General features: G+C 44.8%; 2 protein-coding genes across 4 annotated transcripts in view; one reads left to right on the top strand and one right to left on the bottom strand.

Annotated features, from left to right (window-relative positions):
• The first annotated feature begins 294 nt into the window (after positions 1–294).
• LOC133752872 (E3 ubiquitin-protein ligase RNF168-like) lies at positions 295–6,317 on the top strand. The gene is made up of 2 exons (XM_062183150.1): positions 295–336; positions 4,845–6,317. Exons 1-2 carry the CDS (start codon positions 295–297, stop codon positions 6,315–6,317), a joined length of 1,515 nt encoding a protein of 504 aa, XP_062039134.1.
• Positions 6,318–10,541: 4,224 nt separating this feature from the next.
• Positions 10,542–20,798, bottom strand: part of ACOT9 (acyl-CoA thioesterase 9) — a 51,736-nt gene continuing 41,479 nt past the window's right edge. For 2 of the 3 annotated variants that reach the window (XM_062184500.1, XM_062184501.1), the window contains 7 exons: positions 16,732–16,799; positions 14,792–14,903; positions 14,535–14,625; positions 14,146–14,231; positions 13,627–13,714; positions 13,326–13,476; positions 10,542–12,912 (listed from right to left, as the gene is read on the bottom strand). In XM_062184500.1, the coding sequence (XP_062040484.1) occupies positions 12,824–12,912; positions 13,326–13,476; positions 13,627–13,714; positions 14,146–14,231; positions 14,535–14,625; positions 14,792–14,903; positions 16,732–16,799 (685 nt within the window). In that variant the 3' untranslated portion in view covers positions 10,542–12,823. The remainder of the gene's footprint in view (positions 12,913–13,325; positions 13,477–13,626; positions 13,715–14,145; positions 14,232–14,534; positions 14,626–14,791; positions 14,904–16,731; positions 16,800–20,798) is intronic. The other variant, XM_062184502.1, reaches the window with a different exon arrangement.

Below are 20,798 nucleotides of genomic sequence, written 5' to 3'. Positions count from 1 at the left end.
GGGCCAAGCCCACTACTCCCCGCGCTCAGGCCCTTACGTGTCCCAGGGGGTGATTATTTGGCACCTCCACAGCCAAGTTGCCTCTGCCACCACTTCCTCAACCATCAGGAGAAAGGAAAACTCCAGCCACATAGAGAGGGAGGGAGAGGGAGCTTAGAACCATGGCCTGGAGCTCAAAGCCAGGCCTACCGTGCTGAAATCCAGCACCTGGTAAAGGCCAAAAACCTCTACCACCCAGTGTTCCCAAAATGAGCTTCTAGACTTGCCTGGCATCAAGCAGACACCAGTGCCCCCATGCATCAGATTCATTGTGCTATGTGCCACTGCCAGCCTCAGGTAGGCCTAGATGGTAACCCCAGGATTTTGTGGGGCCTAAGGGACTGTGGGACCCAGGTATCACCATCCTGGGGTCAATCTGGGCAGCCAGGGGCTGCCTTTACCACCTTCCTCCAACCTTGAGCAAACAGCAAGGGGCCAACAGATTGTGACTTGGAAATCAGTGGTGGGCTGTGTGTGGCCTGCCTGGGGCACTTGGCTGATGGGGAAAGTCCCTAGCCAACAGCAGTGAAATCTCAGCTCCGTCCAAAAAGGCAAATTTCCTGACTGGTGGAAAAACTTGTTGGACTGCAAGAAAGGGAAACTCAACAGAGCTCTGAGGAAGCTGCCTGTCCTAGATAAGCCTCTCAAATTGTAGCTCCTGCCCAACAGGCAGCCTCTGGCTGGCCTGCCCACTGCTCCCTTGCAGTATATTCAGTAACTCTGCCTTTATTTGCTCTCGCTGACTGCTCTGGTGAATTCTTTCACCACCCATGATATTGATCCCAATTGGTCACTTCCCACCGCAGGCTGGTAAAACCTAACACTGGGCAGGTCTTAAGAGTTACCATCACTGGGCCACTGCCTGCAAGAGTCTCTGGACTGCCGCAATAAGGACAACACTTGCTTGGGCCTCTTGTGGAGCTGGTGTGCACTACCACGATTGCACTTGGCCAGGTGACCGAGCCCCAGGAGTGCCTCGTGACACACCTAGGGCCTGAGTAGCTAAGGGGCTGCTTCTGTCGCTCCTTTCGCAACCTTGGGCAGACAGCACAGACTCAATCACAGGACTGTTTTGGAACTCAGTGCCAAAATCTGATAAAACCCAGAACTGAACAGTCCCTTTCACCAACCAGTGCCTGCACACAGAGGCTCTGGATCCGCCTCAGTGCTCAGCAGGGCTCTGTGGTCCTGGTTGAGCAGTGTTTTGTTTGTTTTTTGAAAGGGAGGGAGGGAGGGAGAAAGAGAGAAAGAAAGAAAGGAGCGGGGAGAGAATGAATGAATCTTTCATCCACTGGTTCACTCCCCAAAATGGCACAATAGCCTGGGTTGGGCCAGGCAAAAGAACAATCTGGAACTCCATCCGGGTCTCCCATGGGTCTGACAGGGGCCCACGCACTTGGGCCATCTTCCACTGCTTTCCCAAGTGCAGTAGCAGGGAGCTGAGTCAGAAGCAGAACAGGTGGGATTCCAGTGGGTACTCCGATATGTGTTGCAGGTGTCACAAGTGGTGGCTTTTACCCATGACACTTGCCCCAATGATTACATCTTATAAGAGATTTGTTTTGCCAAGTTTCTACCATACTTCTCTAACATTAAGTTAGCTTGTGGTCTTTAACCAAATAAAGAATCTCAAAGCATTACTGAATTTTAGCAAAAAAGAAACACAAATCAAGAACACAAACCTGTATTCCATAAACCAAAATGCAAACTAACCTTTACCATCCTCCTGATGTACATGCAGTTCCTTTCAGCCTTTGCCTCTCATCTGTAAAGAGGAGCATGGTGCTAAAATGTTGTTATTCAGAATTTGTATAAAAGTAAATGCACTGCTTTGAGTTAACATTTTATAAATATCGACAGTGACAGCAAGCAGTTACACTCCTGTTAAAAAGCAAGACTGCCAACCCTTACAAGCTAGGAAGGTCAGTCAGATCTAAAGTGTCATCCTAAATTTGGTTGTAAGACACTTAACACTAATATCTGACCCCTCATAGCAAAAGAAGCATGGAAACTTACTGCCCAGATAATATACTAGACTGTCTTTTCATGCTACAAAATAGAAACAAAGTATGATCTCAGATTTGCAAAAGTCATAAAAGTTCTTAGTGCTATTTGTTAATAATTGTTTAAAAAAATAGGTTTGAGGTCAAAAAGGTTTCACAAAAGCTGATTTTAAAAGTTGAGTGGGGTCCAGCGCCGAGGCTCAATAGGCTAATCCTCCGCCTAGCGGCAATGGCACACTGGGTTCTAGTCCCGGTCGGGGCACCAGATTCTGTCCCAGTTGCCCCTCTTCCAGGCCAGCTCTCTGCTGTGGCCCGGGAGTGCAGTGGAGGATGACCCAAGTCCTTGGGCCCTGCACCCCATGGGAGACCAGGAGAAGCATCTGGCTCTTGCCTTTGGATCACGGTGGCCATTGGAGGGTGAACCAACGGCAAAGGAAGACCTTTCTCTCTGTCTCTCTCTCTCACTGTCCACTCTGCCTGTTAAGAATAAAAAAAAAAAGTTGAGTGGGTTTTGTATGGCCCTGTTTTCACTCCTTAGTAAGGTAACATGCATTATGAAACACCCAAGGAGGCTTCTGCCTTGCAGTGTTTTCCAATGTTGCACATCAACGAAACTTCTAGGGGCCAGCATTGTGGCATAGTGGGTTGAGCATGTGGGCAGCGGTTTAAGTCCCATATGATCTACTTCCAATTCAGCTCCCTGCTAACGACCCAACTACTTGGGCCCCTGCCACCAACATGAGAGACCTGGATGGAGTTCCAGGCTCCTGGATTCAGCCTGGCCCACCCTTGGTCACTGTAGCCACTTGACAGTTGAACTACAAATGGAAGACCTCCTCCTCCTTCTCCCCCTCCCCCCCCTGTAATTCTGCCTTTCAAATGAATGGTTTTTAAAAATAAAAAATAAAACATTTTAAAATGAGCATCTTGCTGGTACCAGTAAGGAATTCACCAAAGGAAAGACATCTGGGTGCTTGAAATGAGTTGGCCCCTCACCATCTAAGCCAAGACACCATGACTTTCTTGAAACTATGTTTTCTGACCAGTAACTTCTCAATATCCAGTGGATGGCATTTTCCCACTATTAATCCTCGACAACTTCAGCACCAACGCTGTGAATTCCCTCTATGAAAATGACTTTGAGAGGCAGGAAGATGGCATGGCTAAGACATGGGAATCTATCTGACTGCTCTCAGAGCCCTCAAGCCACCATTTAAGAAATCCAACCAGGAGCAGGCATTTGGCACAGCAGTTAAGATACTGCTTCAGATGGTCCATTCCATATTGGGGTTCCTGGGTTTGGGTCCTGGCTCTGCTTCTAATTCCAGCTTCCTGCTAATGTGCACCCTGGGAGGCAGTGGTGATGGCTCAAGTACTTGGGTTCCTGCCACCCACATGGGAGACCCAGATGGAGTTCCTGGCTCCCATCTTTGGCCTGGCCCAGCCCGGGCTGCTGACGGCATTTGGGAAGCGAACCAGCAGATCAGAGATCTCTCTCTCTCTGTTTCTGTCTCTCTGCCTTGGAAATAAATAAATAAATATTTAAAAGTTGGAGCATCACTTTTTTAAAAGATTTATTTATTAGAGAGGCAGAGGCAGAGAGATCTTCTATCCCCTGGTCCACTCCCCAAATGGCTGCAATGGCTGGAGCTAGGCCGATCCAAAGCCAGTAGTCAGGAGCTTCTTCCAGGTCTCCCACGTGGGTGCAGGAGCCCAATCATTTGGACCATCCTCTACTGCTTGCCCAGGCCATAACAGAGAGCTGGATCGGAAGTGGAGCAGCCAGGTCTCGAACCTGCATCCATATGGGATGCCAACACTGCAGGCAGTGGCTTTACCTGCTATGCCACAGTGCTAACCCCGAGCATCACATTTTTAAAAAGATATCAAATCAGCCTGCTAGAGAACCCCCCAACCCATCCTAAGTACCCCAGCCAATTCCACATGGCACAAAAGAACCTCCCAGCGGAGCCCAGCATCCCACAGAATCAAGTACTCTTTCTAAAGACAAATTGTACAGACTCTTAGCATGGAAAATAAATAGTACAATATAAAGGTAATGGGGTGAAAGCTTTGGTTCTTCAGGAATCAAGCCCCGGGCTCTATTCAAAGAGGTGAGAGAAGGCAGATCATACCAGAGAGAAAGCAGGTACAAAAGGGAATACGTAGACAGAGTATTTGGTGACCATAGAGCGATACAACCTCATGTGAAAACACCCAACACAATCCAAAGCATGTGAAAGAGGAGTAAACACTTTTAAAGAAAGCAATGATAAAGACACTATCCTCAAAGACTGCATAATGAAGGAATACCTAAGCAAAAATAAAAATATTCAATCATCATCTGTCAATTTAAAATATTTTTCTAAGTTTTAGTAAAGTTAAAAATAGCTCCAACCTTTGAATAAATTGGGCATCACAGCTTATGGGGAAAAAAAAATAAAATAAGCCTAAGAACTTGGTAATAAATGGCCTGAAGTAAAACTGGGTCCTCAGCACAGACTGTTCAGTACAAAATAATCTCCAACTCTCTCTCTCGGAAGCTCCAGGCTGGCATTTAGCAGGGGTGGTACTGGTGACAGCAGTGGGGGAGGGGCCGGGCAGCGGAACAATCTCAGGCAACTGCGCTGGACACCTATGCTCTGGGGGACCTGATGTGTTCACAATCATTCCCATGGCAACCGTAAACCGGAAATCTGGGGGCCCAGGCGGAAGTAGCGGTATTACCAGAGCCGCAGCCAGGCAGTCGACATCCGGAGGGCTATGTGAGGCACCCTAACCTGGTAACGAGGTTGAAGTTAGTGTGTTATAATGTCTGTTCCGAAAGATTGCGTACCATCTCTGTCAGATTGCCAATGTCAAATTTGTTTAGAAATCCTGTTTGAGCCTGTAACTCTGCCTTGTCATCATACTCTTTGTAAGCCTTGCTTTCAGTTGACCATCGAAAAGGCAAACCTCTGCTGTCCGTTCTGTCGCCGCCGAATGTCTTCATGGGCTCGCTACCACGCTGCAAGAAACTCCCTTGTGAATCTTGAATTATGGCAATTGATTCAGAAACACTATCCAATGGAGTGTAGACTTAGGGCATCTGGGGAAGAATTAGCAGAAATAATTAACGATCATCATCCAGTACATCTAAGTGAACCAGGAGAACTAAGAAGAGAATACGAAGAAGAAATATCTAAGATGAAGGCACAATGCCAATTCACCCAGGAAGGAGAGAACAAAGCCAATGAAGACTACGTCCAGAGACAGTTGGCGGAGGAAGAAAAACAAAGACGACAAGCAGGAAGAAAACAGAACCAGCAGAAAGAAAGACCGAAAAGGGAGGCGCCAAGAACAAAGCCAAATGTGAATACTACCGGTACCTGTGGGACGAACACCACCTTTCCCCCACAATCAGCAGAACCTGAACCGGTTCCAGCCACATCGCCAAGGAAATGCAAAGGCAAAAAGAGAAACATCGGAGATACACAGGCCCATTTGTCACCAACCTCTCAATCTGGCTCAACATCCCAAGCTGCAAGTGTACAAGAAATCAAGAACCCTACATGGAAGAAAATTGACAGGAGTAATGAGAACAACCCTGCGTGGCAAGACACGGATTTTGAAAAAGATATGCCAACACGTCCTCCGCAAATAACCGATGAAATTGCGGAACAGGCTGCAACTTCTTCCGCAGGTCCATCTATGCTGTGGAACCACCCCTATAATACAAGAAGTTGCTTTGAGGAAAGAATCAAAATGAGACCGAACAACCCTGGCAAAGACGGACTTCAAACCAAAGTTCCCTCCTTGGGAGAACCTGCTGCCTCTGTGTCAGGGATCACACACATAACCGGAAACAATACAGTTAAGAAAGAAAATAAAGAGTCTTCACGCACCACCCGTAAAGCCGTTGCCAAAAGGAAAAATCAAGAATCTTCATTTCAAGATGTCAAGGATTCGTGCTTCTCTGCAAAAAGAAGGGAATTGTCATCAAGTTCTTCCTCAACTCAAGACGAAGCAGAACAATATCTCGAGGGGCTGATCACCACCGAGTATCTACTTGCCCAAAGACGCGAGCAGGAAGAACAAGACTGGCTGTTAGCATCAAAACTTCAGGAAGAGGAGAACAGAAGAGGAATGAAGCCAAACCGCCAGAAAGGGTCCCTGGATGAATACCAGTTGCGTACTGCATCCTCTCTTGCAAATGCACAGAGGGAGAATCCAAAGTCTGCGACTTCAAAAGCCAAAGCTTTTGAATCTCAGAAAGGTTCAACCAATGACAATTAGCAACCTGATTTTAAGATCCAGCTGAAGCATGCAATTGCTAATGGGGGAAACCCTACGGATCTAATTGTCATTAAAGATAACAGAAACAGCCATAATATGCCTCTTAGTGTTCATTCCGGAAGCTGGTAATTCATAGAAAAGTAGTCTTTAAGTGTTTCAGAGACACGGAAAATGTGGTGTGGGTAAAGGGAGGGTTCTGTTATCTTGTAAAGCTAGACTGTGAAGCTCTTTTCTAGAATAGAATTGATAAATTTGTCATTACTTTCTGCTCAATAGCTATATTCACTGCCTTTAAAAGATTGATTACACGGAAGAGTATACAGATGTATAGGGGTTCCTATCCTTCCCATTGTTAGTAACTGTGATGCACTGTTTGGCAGTCCTCTGAGGGATAAAAATGCCTTGGGTCTACTATATCTCTTTTGGTCTGGTATTCCCCAACCCTGAGTTGCTTTTTATTCAAATTCATAAAAAAAATTTTTTAAGTGTTTTGGCCAACTGCAAGAAACCTTCAAGTATCATTCTTTCCCAAAAATACATGTTTTATGGCCTTTTTGGTTTTTTTTCTTGTCATGAATAATAATCAAAGCAAGGATATATTACACCAAATAGTTATGGAACCTATGCAGACTCTAAAGTGTAGGTTTTCATCATGCTTCCCTACATATTTAGAGAAGCTGAAAAGTATCCTCCACAACACTGAAGTAATCTAATCTTCATCTCGAATTTAACTGAATTTTTTAATACAGCATTTCCTTTTATTTAAAATGAATTAAGAACAATAAAGTTAACAAACCTGCTTTCTAGAAAACTGGAAATTAACTGAAAGGAAATTAGATTTTTATGCAAAAGGAGTTAAGACTTGGGATGAGGCTGGGCAGGATAAATTGAGTTTGGAAGTACCGGAAATTGAATGGATGATCCAAAACTACCTCCGGAATGGAGCAGCAGGTATGCTTTGGTGGGGTATTCTCCCTCATTCTTTCTTTGCCAGTGAAAGAGAAAACATTTTAGGGACAGGCATTTGGCTTAGTGGTTAAGATGCCTGGGTTCCATTCCCAGTTCCCTATTCAGCTTCCTGTGGAATGTAGGCCCTGGGAGAGAGCAGTTAATGGCTCAAGCTGTTAGGTCCCCATCATGCCTATGGAGACCTGCATTGAATTCCTGGCTCCCAGCTTCTTAACAATTCATTTGGAAAGTGAACCAGCAGATTGGATCTTTCAATATCTCTGCCTTTTATTTTTTTCTTTTTTTAAAAGATTGATTGATTTGAAAGGCAGAGTTACAGAGAGGCAGAGCGGGACAGAGCGAGAGCAAGAGAAATCTTCCATCCACTGGTTCACTCCCCAGATGGCCACAACTGCTGGAGCTGCACTGATCCGAAGCCAGGAGCCAGGAGCTTCTTCTAGGTATCCCATGAGGATGCAGGGGTCCAAGGATTTGGTCTATATTCTACTGCTTTCCCAGGCCATAGCAGAGAACTGGATCAGAAGTGGAACAGCCAGTTTTCAAGAACATTTCTGCTGACGTCATTTTCTTAAATGTAAAATGACAATAAAATGTCTTGGAGCTAATTCTAGTTTAAGTTTGTAAAGATTTTTATGTCATTAAGGTTTTCTTATCCAAATTTTGTAATGAAAATTCTATTAAACTTTGGACACTTGATGGCATCTATGTCAGTACTGATTGGGTGATTATGGGTCTGAGTCTGGTGCTAGCTTAAAATTTAGAGAGGTGGGCATTGTGGTGCAGCAGGATGAGCCACCGCTTGAGATGCCTGCATCCCATACCAGAGTGCATGTGTTCGAGGCCCACCTCTGCTTCTGATCCAGCTTCCTGTTTTCATGCACCCTAGAAGGCAGCAGATTGAATGCTTTGATCCCTGCCACCAATGTAGGAGATCCGGGTGGAGTTCCTGGCTTTGGTTCGGCCCAGTCACAGCTGTCGAAGGCAGTTGGCAAGTGAACCAGCGGATGGAAGCTCTCTCTTGCTCTGCCTTTTAAATAACAATAAACATTAAAAAACAGTTTTTCTCAAAGACAGTGCCCTCTAAGAAATAATTGTGATTAGTCACAAACTAGCTAAATTTGTCTAAAACAGACCTAAATCTATCTTCTCATCAAAGCAATATTTTTCTAAGAGCAATTTACTTTACATTTTAAGATAGACCATTAGAACTACTCAAAGTTCTCTAATTAAATCTTCCCAGAATAGTCCATGACCAAAAAAGGAAGAAGGAAGCAGTCCATGGTATGATATATTTGGGATTCATATATTATTTGTTAGAAACTAAAAAATGTTCTGTGTTGAGCAATGAAATGTAATGTACTGCTGCTTTTTTCCTTTTATTTTGTGGCATATAAGAATGTTTATTTCCCAAAGCATTAAAACTGTGCAGATGTTGAGAATCTGAAAATTATTTTAAAAGTTTGGGGCAGAAGTTGGCATAGCAGTTAGGTCACTGGACACCTGCATTCCACATTACAGTGCCTGGGCTGGGGTCCTAGCTCTGCTCTCCATTCTGGCTTCCTGCTGATGCTCATTCTTGGAAGCAGAAAATACTTGAATCCCTGACACTCACTGGGCTCCTGGCTTCAGCTACCTGCAGGCATTTGGGAACTGAACCAGCAGATGGGAGATCTCTATCCCTCCCTCCCTCTCAAACTTTTTAAAGAAAATTAAATAAAAAGTCCTCATCTATTTGACTCATTAAGGAAGAGGGACAAAATACTAATAATCCAGAACCTATGGATCCTTTACAGTTTCCTTCATCTTAACCTTTTTCCACAAAATGGATGCAACTGCAAATCATTATCCTTAGTGAAATAAGCCAGTCCCAAAACAATAATTGTTTTCTCCGATATGTGACAGTTAATACAGAATACAAAAAATGTCTGGGAATGAATGGGACATCTTGTGATGTGATTGTCATTTTTAGCACCTGTTTATATTCCTGTGGAACCGTGGTCTTTGTACTGTTCACTTGTTGAATATTATAGTGAGTGGGGCATTAAACCTGTGATTATAGAGTAGGTGGAGAAATAGGGAGGAAGGAAAATATGGTTATCTTCTTAGAATTATAACTATAAAATACATGAAATCTGTTCCTGTAAAAGGTTTTTTTAAAAAATAAAAACTTCTAAAATAGCTGGATTCATAAACAACTTCTGGGTTAGAATTCTGATATCCAGGGGCACGTGTTTGGTGTAGCATTGAAGATGCCAGTTAGGACACCGACGTCCCATACTGGAGTGCCTGAGTTTTAGTTCTGCTCTGCTCTCAATTCTGCCTTCCTGCTAAACGTTTATCCCGGGAGACAGGAATTGATGGCTCAAGCAATTGGGTTCCTGCCCCCAAGTGGAAAGCCTGGATTCAGTTCCTGACTTGGACTGGGCCCAGCCATGGCTAATGCAGGCATTTGGGGTGTGAACTGGCAGATGAGAATGCTCTAACAAATTTTTAACAGATTCATATATCCAAAATTACTTTAACAATTTAACAAAGACAATAAGCACTTTAAGTTCAATCTCAGATTTCCAAGAAAGGCATTAACATATGTCACTTTACATCTATCAAATGGCCAAGATGTTTTTAAAAGAAAAAATTCAACAAAGTTCAGGGAAAAAATATTAAGTAAACATGTACAACAGTTCTGGAGGGTTTTGTGAAATACATATTCAAAGTTTTCCATGTGTATGCTACTTGCTAGGGTTTAGATATTAATTTCAACATTGAATGGTTCCCCCAGAGGCCCATGTGTTAAAATGCTTGGTTCCTAGGGTAGTGCTATTGGAATCTGGTGAAACCATTAGGAGGCGGGACCTAGTGGGAGGCCCTTCGGTCACTGGGAACATGTATACGTCAGAAGGTAGTTCTTATGTGACCTCCTAAATTCTCAAGAGAGGATTGTTACAAAACCCTGTGTTTCAGTCCACCCATGCTGCTTCCTGGCCTGCCATGTGATCCTTCTTCTGCATGCACTCCATCATTGTCATCCTCTGCCCTTATCAGAGCCAAATTAGTGAGGCCACCCAATCTTGAACTTGAGCTTCCAGAAACTGTGTTAATAAACTGCCTGAAGTATTTCCTCGTGGTAACAAAAGCTGACTAATACATTCTGATTTGGATAGCTCACTTCACATTTTTCCTAAGGAAATAATGGGGGGGGGGGTAAATGTTTCAGATATTTAGGATATCCACTCTAACAGTTTATGGTAATAAAAGAAAAAAATTCTAGAAAAAGGCTCACTGTACAGCAACAAATGGTTTAATATATAATGTATACAGTAGCATGCAATAGGTCTCTACATACTGTATTCCACTTAACACATTAACAAAACTCTTCAAGTAACAAAACCCATTAGCCACCTAGCCTCACCACCTCCTAAGCTGATGTGAGAAATACTGTCTTGAAGGATCAGGTCAATCTCAGGATAGTAGTACAACATGGAAAGCCAAGCTACTTGACAGTACAGCACTGCTTGATTCCATGAGCTAATATGCATGCCTCCAAGAGACAGTTGTTTTTGATCCCATGACTAGGTCAGAGGTGCTTGTGGATACTGTGACTTCAATCAGTATTACATAAAATGTATTTCTAAACACATCCCAGCTAATCCCATGGCAGAGCCACGTTTGTAACTGCTGCTCTAGAATCCAGACTACAGAAGATAGTGCCTTTTTCAGAGATCACGGTTCTCCTCCATGCAGCTTTTGTTTTCTTTTCTGAACTTGATTCAAGTTCCCCTCCCATCTGTCTTAGCTGCAGATTAGTAGGAATGCCTCCTTTTAGGTTTCTGGGTGACACTTTGATGAGGTACAAACTCCCTGAAAGCAGTATAGTGCACCAGTTAAGAGTACCCTGGACCCACGCTGCCTAGTTCTGAATCCCAACATCACCACTTCTGAGTCCATGAACCTTGAGCAAGTTACTCATCTTTCTATGCTTCGGCTTCCTGAGCGCCACACAGTGTTAGACGGAACTGCATTAGCTAATTCATATCAGGTGGTAAGGGCATGCTTACCTAGCACACAGCATGTGCTCCATAAGCACAAGCAGCTACTATTATTGTTTTTTTTGAAAGGAAATGTTTAAAAGTGTTATTTACTTTTATTACTTTTATTTCAAAAGCAAAGAGACAGAGAAAGAGACAGAGACAGAAACTGATTGCATATGCTGGTTCAGTTCTCAATTGCCAGCAATAGCCAGGGCTGGACCAGGCCGAAGGCAGGGACTCAACCCAGGTCTCCCACGTGGCCCAAGCACTTCAGCCATCATCTTCTGCCTCCCAGGGTGTACATTAGCAGGAGGCCAGAACCAAAATCTGAGCCACGACTTGAACCAAGGCACTCTGGTATGGGATGCAAGCATCTCAGGTGCCATGGTTTTTTTTTTTTTTTAAGATTTATTTATTTCAAAGTCAAAGTTACACAGAGGAGAGGCAGAGAGAGAGAGAGGTCCTCCAACCTCTGGTTCACTCCCGAATTGGCCACAATGGCTGGAGCTGTGCCAATCCAAAGCCAGGAGCTTCTTCTGGGTCTCCCATGCAGGTGCAGGGGCCCAAGGACTTGGGCCATCTTCTACTGCTTTCCCAGGCCATAGCAGAGAGCTGGATTGAAGGTGGAGCAGCCGGGATTCAAACCGATGCTCATATGGGATGTCGGCACTGGAGGCAGCAGCTCTACCCACTATGCCACAGCACAGGCCCCTCAGGTGGTATCATAGCCACTGCACCAAACCCCTGCTCCTTAGGGGCCAGCTTTGTGGCACAACAGGTTAAGCCACTACCTGCAATACCAGCATCCCATATGAGCACCAGTTCAAGTCCTGGCTGCTCCACTTCTGATTCAGCCCCTGCTGATATGCCTGGGAAAGCAGTGGAAAATGATATTTCCCCTGCTAATATGCCTGGAAAAGCAGTGGAAAATGGCACCTACTACCCATATAGGAAAGGTGGATTTAGTTCTGGGCTTCCGGCTTTAGCTTAGCTTAGCCTAGCCTTGGGCTTTTGTGGCCATTTGGAGTTAAACCAACAGAAAGATCGATAACTCTCTCTCTCTCTCTCTCTCTCTCTTTGTCTCCACCTCCCTCCCTCAATCCTTTCCTCCTTATTTCCATTACTCTGCCTCTCAAATCAATCAATCTCAAAAAAAGTTACTCAAATACCCTAGTAGGAAACCTTATATAAGGATAGTTGTATGTGTATAAAAATGCAACATCTGTGTAAAAAAAAAAAAAAGCATTTTGCCCTAATTCCTTTAGCAGACAAGAGGCAACATGGAGAGGTCACAATTAAAAAAATTTTTCAAGGTATTTATTGTTTAAAAACTCTGTCCTCTCAGTCCCATCTACTCTTTCACTCTGCTTTTCTGATTATCCTAAAAGCTAAATACATTCTCCTCCTCTATGGAGGATAAGAAGCAACACTAAAACCAATACACTTGATCAGGCCTTCATCTGCCATGACGACACTGCAGGCGGAGTGCTGGTCCTCACTGAGGTTTTCCTAGGGCTCCACAACGTGGTCTTTCCTCAAGGTCACCGGCACGCTCGTGGAACTGAAATGCCGCTGCCCGTCTAAATACAACATGGACTCTGAAATACAAGAAAGGTAACCCTGGAGAAACTTACAGAAACTCTGAACATCATACACACAGGTGACTATGTGGACACACTGGGGCAGCAATGACAACACAAAACCAGTGACAGGGATGCGCTGTTGTCCAGGGGAGAAGCAACACTCCCAAGGGAGCAGGCCACGATGCCGGTCCGTTTTCTTTGGCCAGACCAGTCTTTGGCTCCCAGTGGCTGCTTGTGCCAGCACCAGGCCTTGCAGTCAGCAGCCAGATGCCAGAGCAGCAACAGCTGCCCGAGAGGCACAAGGGGATTTGGCCTGCAGGGCTACAGAAGCTCAAGGGTAAGATGCACTTCCTGCAACAACTTAAAATGGGAAGAATTCCTGTAAAGGTTCTTCCCTACATCGGGGACAAGCCATAATTGTTGCTTACCTCCGTACGTTTTGGGGAAAACCAAGGGCACTTCTTTTTCTGACATGAATGTGAAATGAAAGACATTGGTGGTCATGTGCTCTTTATTCTGGAGAGAGGACACTTCACTGTGCACTCTCACTTGGATGTAGTTGTTCTGAGTAAAGCACACCTAATAGATTTCAGACACTGTAGTTAGTCAGCTGCATTAAAGGCGGGGGGGGGGGGATCATAAGAAAAATAGTGGCTTCACAATATAGAAGTTTCTGTTCTAGGCCCCAATGACCAAAAAATGGTATTTTATCTCTCATTGCACACCTACCTGTGAAGACAGAAACAGCAGTGAGCCAATTTCAACCGGTTTCTGAAACATGATATCATCCACTGCCACCACAAATGGTCTGGAACCACTGTCAGGGAAAGGCAGAATTTGAGGTAAACGGAAAAATTCACAAGATCTCACATTTTTTTCTCCAACAACCAGCTGAAGTAAAACAAAAAATGAACCAAGAAGCAACTTCGACAAGAGAAAATGATCATTCCAGAAAGGAATGGTAAGAAAATACCACCACGACTGGATCAGGGCAGAATCATTCTATCTTCTCTCTCCTCTCTTCTTTGTATTATCACCATATCTTTCTCTCTAGCTCTTTAAAGAATTTACAAAGTCAGAGCAACAGCCTTCTAAAATGAAGATCAAACCCAGGTAGTATCAGCGTGGTATTCACTTAAAACTGTAACATATTCCCAAACACATCCAGACAGGTCCGAAATGTTTTATTTCAGGGGTGGGGGTATATAAATTGCTTCTTGGAAGTTAACACTTCCAAGTGTAACTCACCCAAAACTGCAAGCAGTAGCCCACGCAAGTTCATATGCTTTTCTCATAAGGAAACCACCAAAGATTCGATTGAAAATGTTCCGCTGCTATATAGGACATAAAGTAAACATTAATAAATACAAACGTTCTTCAAAAAGGTTAAGGAAAATATATATTTTGAAAAAAGCATACATGGATTTCAAAAGTTTCGGCACCAAAATAAACTGATCTTTTGATTCCATTTCCTATGAACCTTTTGAAAACCTTATACAAACTTATGGTGGCCCTCACATTCAGAACAAAGGAATGAATGGTAGCGGCACAGAAGTCAGCTTTAAGACACATCACATCTTACACACATGTCCCAACTGCAAATTATCCTATTCAGATTTCACATGAAATTATAATACCTGAGGGTGGCAAATTTCCAAGCTTTTCAGTTTTGAATTCTCCATCCATACTGCATTAGGGGGCAAAACACGACTCTGAAAACTTATTGTCCTACATAAATGGAGATTAATTAAACCCTGTTAGTGCCATGCTTTCACAAATGCTGAACAAGAAAACAATTCGTAGACAACTACCAATACACTGAGGCGAGTGTGGCTCTATAGAAAGCCAAGGATTGCATCTTTTCCCAGTCTGTAATCTCAGCAACCTAACTCACTTTGGATCCAGTGTGTTAAGAAACATCTCATGTATGGTAGTCCTCTCTTCAGCGCTGGGAGCCATTTTCAGCAATGACGTGGAGCTAAAGGCAATCCTTCTCCCCTTGTTCACTGCAACACAGGAGAACACAGAGCGAGGCTCAGGAAGGGACACACTAGTCCTGCCCTGCGATACCTGTAGACCTTACAAAGGCACTACTTCACGATGTCAAAACCTTACAGGAAATCATACATATATCTAAGAGAAGGCTGCTGAGGCCACATGAAACTTCTCCTGAGTCCTTGCTCTCAGATGGAGATGTTAGCTCAGTGTGACACCACTTGTGAGCTGGAGCCTTGACTTGCAGTCACCCACCAGACACATTTTCCATTTCATTAAAAATGAGCAAACAAATCACCTGAAGTAATAAACAGTCTGATCAAGAACATCATTCAAAGTAAGGACGCCAAAAGACAAAAGGGAAGGTATTTTAATTTCAATAAATTCTTGGCATGAGTAAAATATCTGAATGGTATAGAGTTCATATGTAATCTTTTTTTTAAGGATTTGTTTATTATTTGAAAGGCAGAGTTACAGAGAGATTTTCCATCCATTGGTTCACTCCTCAAACGGCCACAATGGCTTGGGCTCAGCCATGACAAACCTAAGAGCCTGGAACCCTGTCAGGGTCTCCCACATGGGTGGTAGGGGCCTAAGTACTTGGGTTGTCTCCCGCTGCTTTCCCAGAAGCATTAGCAGGAAGCTGGATTGGAACTAGAGCATGAAGGACACTAACTGGTGCTCATATGGGATGCCAGCAGCCCAGATGGTAGCTTAACCCACTGTGCCACACACAGGTCCCCGTATATAATCTTAAGTAATTTCTTTTTCAGTAGTATTTTATTGGGGCCAGAATTGTGGCACCAGGAATTAAATCACAGCCTGTGATGACAGCATCCTATATGAACACTAGTTAGAGTCCTGGCTGCTCCACTTCTGATCCAGCTCCCTGCTAATGTACCTGGGAAGGCAGCAGAATATGGTTCAAATACTTGAGCCCCTGCCACCCATGTAGGAGACACGAATGGAGTTCCAGGATCCTGGCTTTCACCTGGCCCAGTCGTGGCCACTGCAGTCATTTGGGGAGTGAACCAGATGGAAGACCAATCTCTTCCTAACTCTGCCTTTCAAATAAATGAATACTTAAACATAACTTTTAAAAATTAATTTTATGGGCCAGCGCCGCAGCTCACTAGGTTAATCCTCCGCCTTGTGGCGCTGGCACAGCGGGTTCTAGTCCCGGTCAGGGCGCCAGTTCTGTCCCGGCTGCCCCTCTTCCAGGCCAGCTCTCTGCTGTGGCCAGGGAGTGCAGTGGAGGATGGCCCAAGTGCTTGGGCCCTGCACCCCATGGGAGACCAGGAGAAGCACCTGGCTCCTGCCATCGGATCAGCGCGGTGCGCCGGCCGCAGCACGCCAGCCGCGGCGGCCATTGGAGGGTGAACTAACGGCAAGGGAAGACCATTCTCTCTCTCTCTCTCTCTCTCTCTCTCTCACTGTCCACTCTGCCTGTCAAAAAATTTTTTTAAAAAATTAATTTTATGGGCCGGCGCCGTGGCTCAATAGGCTAATCCTCCGCCTTGCGGCGCCGGCACACCGGGTTCTAGTCCCGGTCGGGGCGCCGGATTCTGTCCCGGTTGCCCCTCTTCCAGGCCAGCTCTCTGCTGTGGCCAGGGAGTGCAGTGGAGGATGGCCCAAGTGCTTGGGCCCTGCACCCCATGGGAGACCAGGAGAAGCACCTGGATCCTGCCATCGGATCAGCGCGGTGCACTGGCCGCAGCACACTGGCCGCGGCGGCCATTGGAGGGTGAACCAATGGCAAAGGAAGACCTTCCTGTCTCTCTCTCACTGTCCACTCTGCCTGTCAAAAAAATTAATTTTATTAGGAAGAAATTAACATACCTTCTCCTTGTCTAAAGAGTTCTTCTTCCTCTGGGCTTTCAGTGATGAGCGGATTTACAAATGCTGGCCTAAAGAGAACAAAAGTAGAGTTTAACATGTGTCTTTCTCTAATAAAAAAAAATTGAACATGAACAATTCCCCACCAGTTTGAAGACCGTCTGCTTTTCATTTTGGGTAATGCTGACTAGCCACCTAACACAAGAACACTGGAAACAACCAGGGGAGTCTTCTAGATACAGACTTAGCCATACATGCACAAGTTCACACTATGTAAAGGATACTGCTGCTTCCAAAATATTGAACCTGATTCTAACCACGAGGAAAAAGTCTAATTATTGGTTGTAAACCATTCTACAAGACAGCTGGCTTGGATTCTCCAAAACTATGTCTTAAAATAAAGTGTTGGGCTGGCATTGTGATGTAGCAGATTAAGCCACCACGTGAGATGCCGGCATCCTATATAGGTGCCAGTTGCAGTTCTGGTTGCTCCACTCCTGATCCAGCTCCCTGCTAATGTGCCTGGGAAAGCAGCTGAGGATGGTCCAAGTGCTTAGGCCCCGGTATCCACGTGGGAAATCTAGAACAAGTTCCTGGCTTTTGCCTAGCCCAACCCCAGGCCATTGTGGTCATCTAGGGAGTCAACAAGACAGATGGAAGATCTCTCTCTTTGCTGCTCTCTCTCTGTAATTTTAACTCTGCCTTTCAAATAAATGAATCTTTTTAAAAAGAGAGAAACTGGTAGGGTAACTATTCTAAAAAGAAACATGATAGGGGTCAGCGTTGTGGCACAGTAGGTAAAGCCTCCACATGCAACACCAGCATCCCATATGGGCACCAGTTTATGTCCCAGCTGCTCCACTTCTAACCCAGGTCCCTGCTAATGGCCTGGGAAAAGCTGCAGAGAATGCTCCCATGTGAGAGACCTGGAAGAAGCTCCTGGCTTCAGCCTGGCCCAACCTGGCCATTGTAGCCATCTGGGGAATGAACCAGCAGATGGAAGATCTCTCCCTCTGTCTGTCCTTTTCTTTCTGTAACTCTGACTTTCAAATAAATAAAAAATACCTTTAAAAAAATCATAGCCAGATGCAAATACATGATCTTTGGTCAGATCCTAACAGGGGAAAAGTTACAAAGGACATTTTAAGGGACAATTCTGAAATTTGAATATGAATCATATATTAGATAACAGAATTGGATCACTGTTAATTTCTTGGATATAGTAGACATTGAAGTTATGGTGGAGAATGACCCTGTTAGAGTGATAGAATAAACCAATTGTAGTACAATGTTAATTGTGGAATTTAGAAAGGGCATATGGGATTTGTTGGATTAATTTTCTACCTTCCTGCAAGCATCAAATTTTTCAAAATGAAAAACTAAGTAATAGTACCTCCCTGTGGCAAAATCCAAAGTTTTGATAAAACAACAAGAAAACAAAGAATTGAAACAGCAGCCGGTAGAACCTTAAAGTGATGCCTTCAGGGCTGGAAATGGAGCCCAGACCAGCCAATAGCCACAGCACGTCAGCTGCGAGGAGTACAAACAGGTAAGACTTACTATTCGCTCACATCACAGAGTAGCCATTTATTTATTTGAAAGGTAGAGAGAGAGAGAGAGACAGACAGACAGACAGACAGACAAAGATTTCCCACCTGCTGGTTCATTCCTCAAACGCTCTCAACAGCCAAGGGTGATAGCTCCAGTCCTGGCTGCTCCACCTCTGATCCAGGTCCCTACTAATGTACCTGGGAAGGCCACAGAACATGGCCCAAGTACCTGGGCTCCTGCTAACCAGCTGGAGACCAAGATGGAGCGCCTGGATCCTGGCTTCAGCCTGTCCCAGACCTGGCTGATGCAGCCATGTGGGGAGTAAATCAGAGAATATAAGACGTGTATGTGTGTGTGTGCACGCACGTATCTCCCTCCTCACCTCCTTCGCTGTCACTCTGCCTTCCAAACACATAAATTTTTTTTAAATCCGCTTTCTATTTATTTATTTGAAAGGCAAAGTGACAGAAAGGCAGAGAGAGACAAGTCTTCCATCTGCTGGTTCACTCCCCAGATGGCTACAATGGCTGAAGCTATGCGAGTCGAAACCAGGAGCCAGGAGCTTCTTCCAGATCTCCCACGCTGGTGCAGGGGCCCAAGGACTTGGGCCATTTTCTACTGCTTTCCCAGGCCACAGCAAAGAGCTAGATTGAAGGTGGAACAGCCGGGACTTGAACCGGCACCCCTAAGGGGTGCTGGCACTGCAGGCAGCAGCTTTACCTGCTGTGCCACAGCACAGACCCCCCACATAAATTTTTTTAAAAGCATGGAAAGCCAAGACACTCTGGCAAAAAAAAAAAAAAAAGAAGAAGACCTAAATGAAAGATCTGTGCGAGTGAGATCCCAGTAGAAAGAATGGGGCCATCAAAGAAGGAGGTACCTTTCTCTGAAGAGAGGAGAGATCTTCCACTTTGACTATGACCTTGTCGAAATAAGATCGGAGTTGGCGAACTCAAAGGTTTCTATAGCCTTGGCAACTCATGACTAGAGCCTAGGAAGATTACTGATGCCATAAACAAGAGTGTCAAATTGTTATGTCAACAACAGGAGTCAATGTGTACTTACTCCTCATGTAGGATCTCTGTCCTTAATGTGTTATCCAATGTGAAGTAATGCTATAACTAGTACTGAAGCAGTATTTTACAGTATTTTAAGAGACATAAAAATCAAACGTAATATATGGACCTTATTTGTATACCGATTTTAAACAAGTTACTAAAAAGACATTTGGGGAAAATTGAATATAACAACATGTAAACGATTTACTATTATTTTTGTTAAACATGATGGCAGTAATGCAGCTATTTTTTGAAAGATGCCTATATGAAGCTCTGAGTATTTAAAGGCGAAATGTCAGGATGGGTGTTTGGCACTGCAGTTAAAACAATGCTTAGGGGCTGGCACCGTGGCATAGTGGGTAAAGCCGCCACCTGCAGGGCCAGCAACCCATATGGGTGCCAGTTCAAGACCCAGCTGTTCTTCTTCCAATCCAGCTCTCTGCTATGGCCTGGGAAAGCAGTGGAATATAGCCCAAGTACTTGGGCCCCTGCACCCAGTGGGAAACCTGGAAGAAGCTCCTAGCTCCTGGATTCAGATCGGCCCAGCTCCAGCTATTGCGGCCATTTGGGGAGTGAACCAGCGGATGGAAGACCTACCTCTCCCTTCCTTCCTCCCTCCCCCTCTCTCTCTGCCTCTTTGTAAGTCTGCCTTTCAAATAAATAATCTTAAAAAAATTATAAACTGAAAAACACAATAACCAAAATTTGAAACTTGTTAGATGTCTCTGTGTTAGACTTGAGAAAAAAGAGAATAGAATCAGTTAACTTAAAGACAGAATAGGGGCTGGCGCCGTGGCTCAATTGGTTAATCCTCCACCTGCGGTGCCGGCATCCCATATGGGCGCCGGGTTCTAGTCCCGGTTGCTCCTCTTCCAGTCCAGCTCTCTGCTATGGCCTGGGAGGGCAGTGGAGGATGGCCCAAGTGCTTGGGCCCTGCACCCACATGGAAGACCAGGAGGAAGCACCTGGCTCCTGGCTTCGGCTTGTTGCAGCGCCGGCTGTGGCGGCCATTTGGGGAGTGAACCAACGGAAGGAAGACCTTTCTCTCTGTCTCTTTCACTGTCTATAACTCTACCTGTCAAAAAAAAAAAAAAGACAGATTAATAGAATCTAAAACAAATGACACAGGGCCAGCGATGTGGCAAAGCTGGTGGTTACCAGCTCAAGTCCCAGCTGCTCCACTTCTGATCCAGCTCTCTTCTATGGCCTGGGAAGATGGCCCAAGTACTTGGACCCTTGCACCACATGGGAGACCTGGAGGAAGCTCCTGGTCCCTGGCTTTGGATCGGCCCAGCTCTGGCCGTTGTGGTCACCTGGGGAACAAACCAGCAGATGGAAGACCCCTCTCTCCCTCTCTGCCTCTCCTCCTCTCTCTGTGTAAGTCTTTCAAATAAAGAAATAAATTTTTTAAAAAATGACACTGCTTGGGATGCACATACCCCATATCACAGTGTCTGGGGT

Source organism: Lepus europaeus, chromosome X, assembly GCF_033115175.1.
Source record: "Lepus europaeus isolate LE1 chromosome X, mLepTim1.pri, whole genome shotgun sequence".
NCBI lineage: Eukaryota > Metazoa > Chordata > Mammalia > Lagomorpha > Leporidae > Lepus > Lepus europaeus.
The sequence above is the reverse complement of the archived record's forward strand: the minus strand, read 5'-3'. Positions and strand labels throughout refer to the sequence as shown.

Coding starts and splice junctions, on each gene's coding strand:
- LOC133752872 (XM_062183150.1), top strand. CDS start 295: ATGCATCAGATTCATTGTGCTATGTGCCACTGCCAGCCTCAG. Junction 337..4,844: donor TGTGCCACTGCCAGCCTCAG/GTAGGCCTAGAT, acceptor GGTTGAAGTTAG/TGTGTTATAATGTCTGTTCC.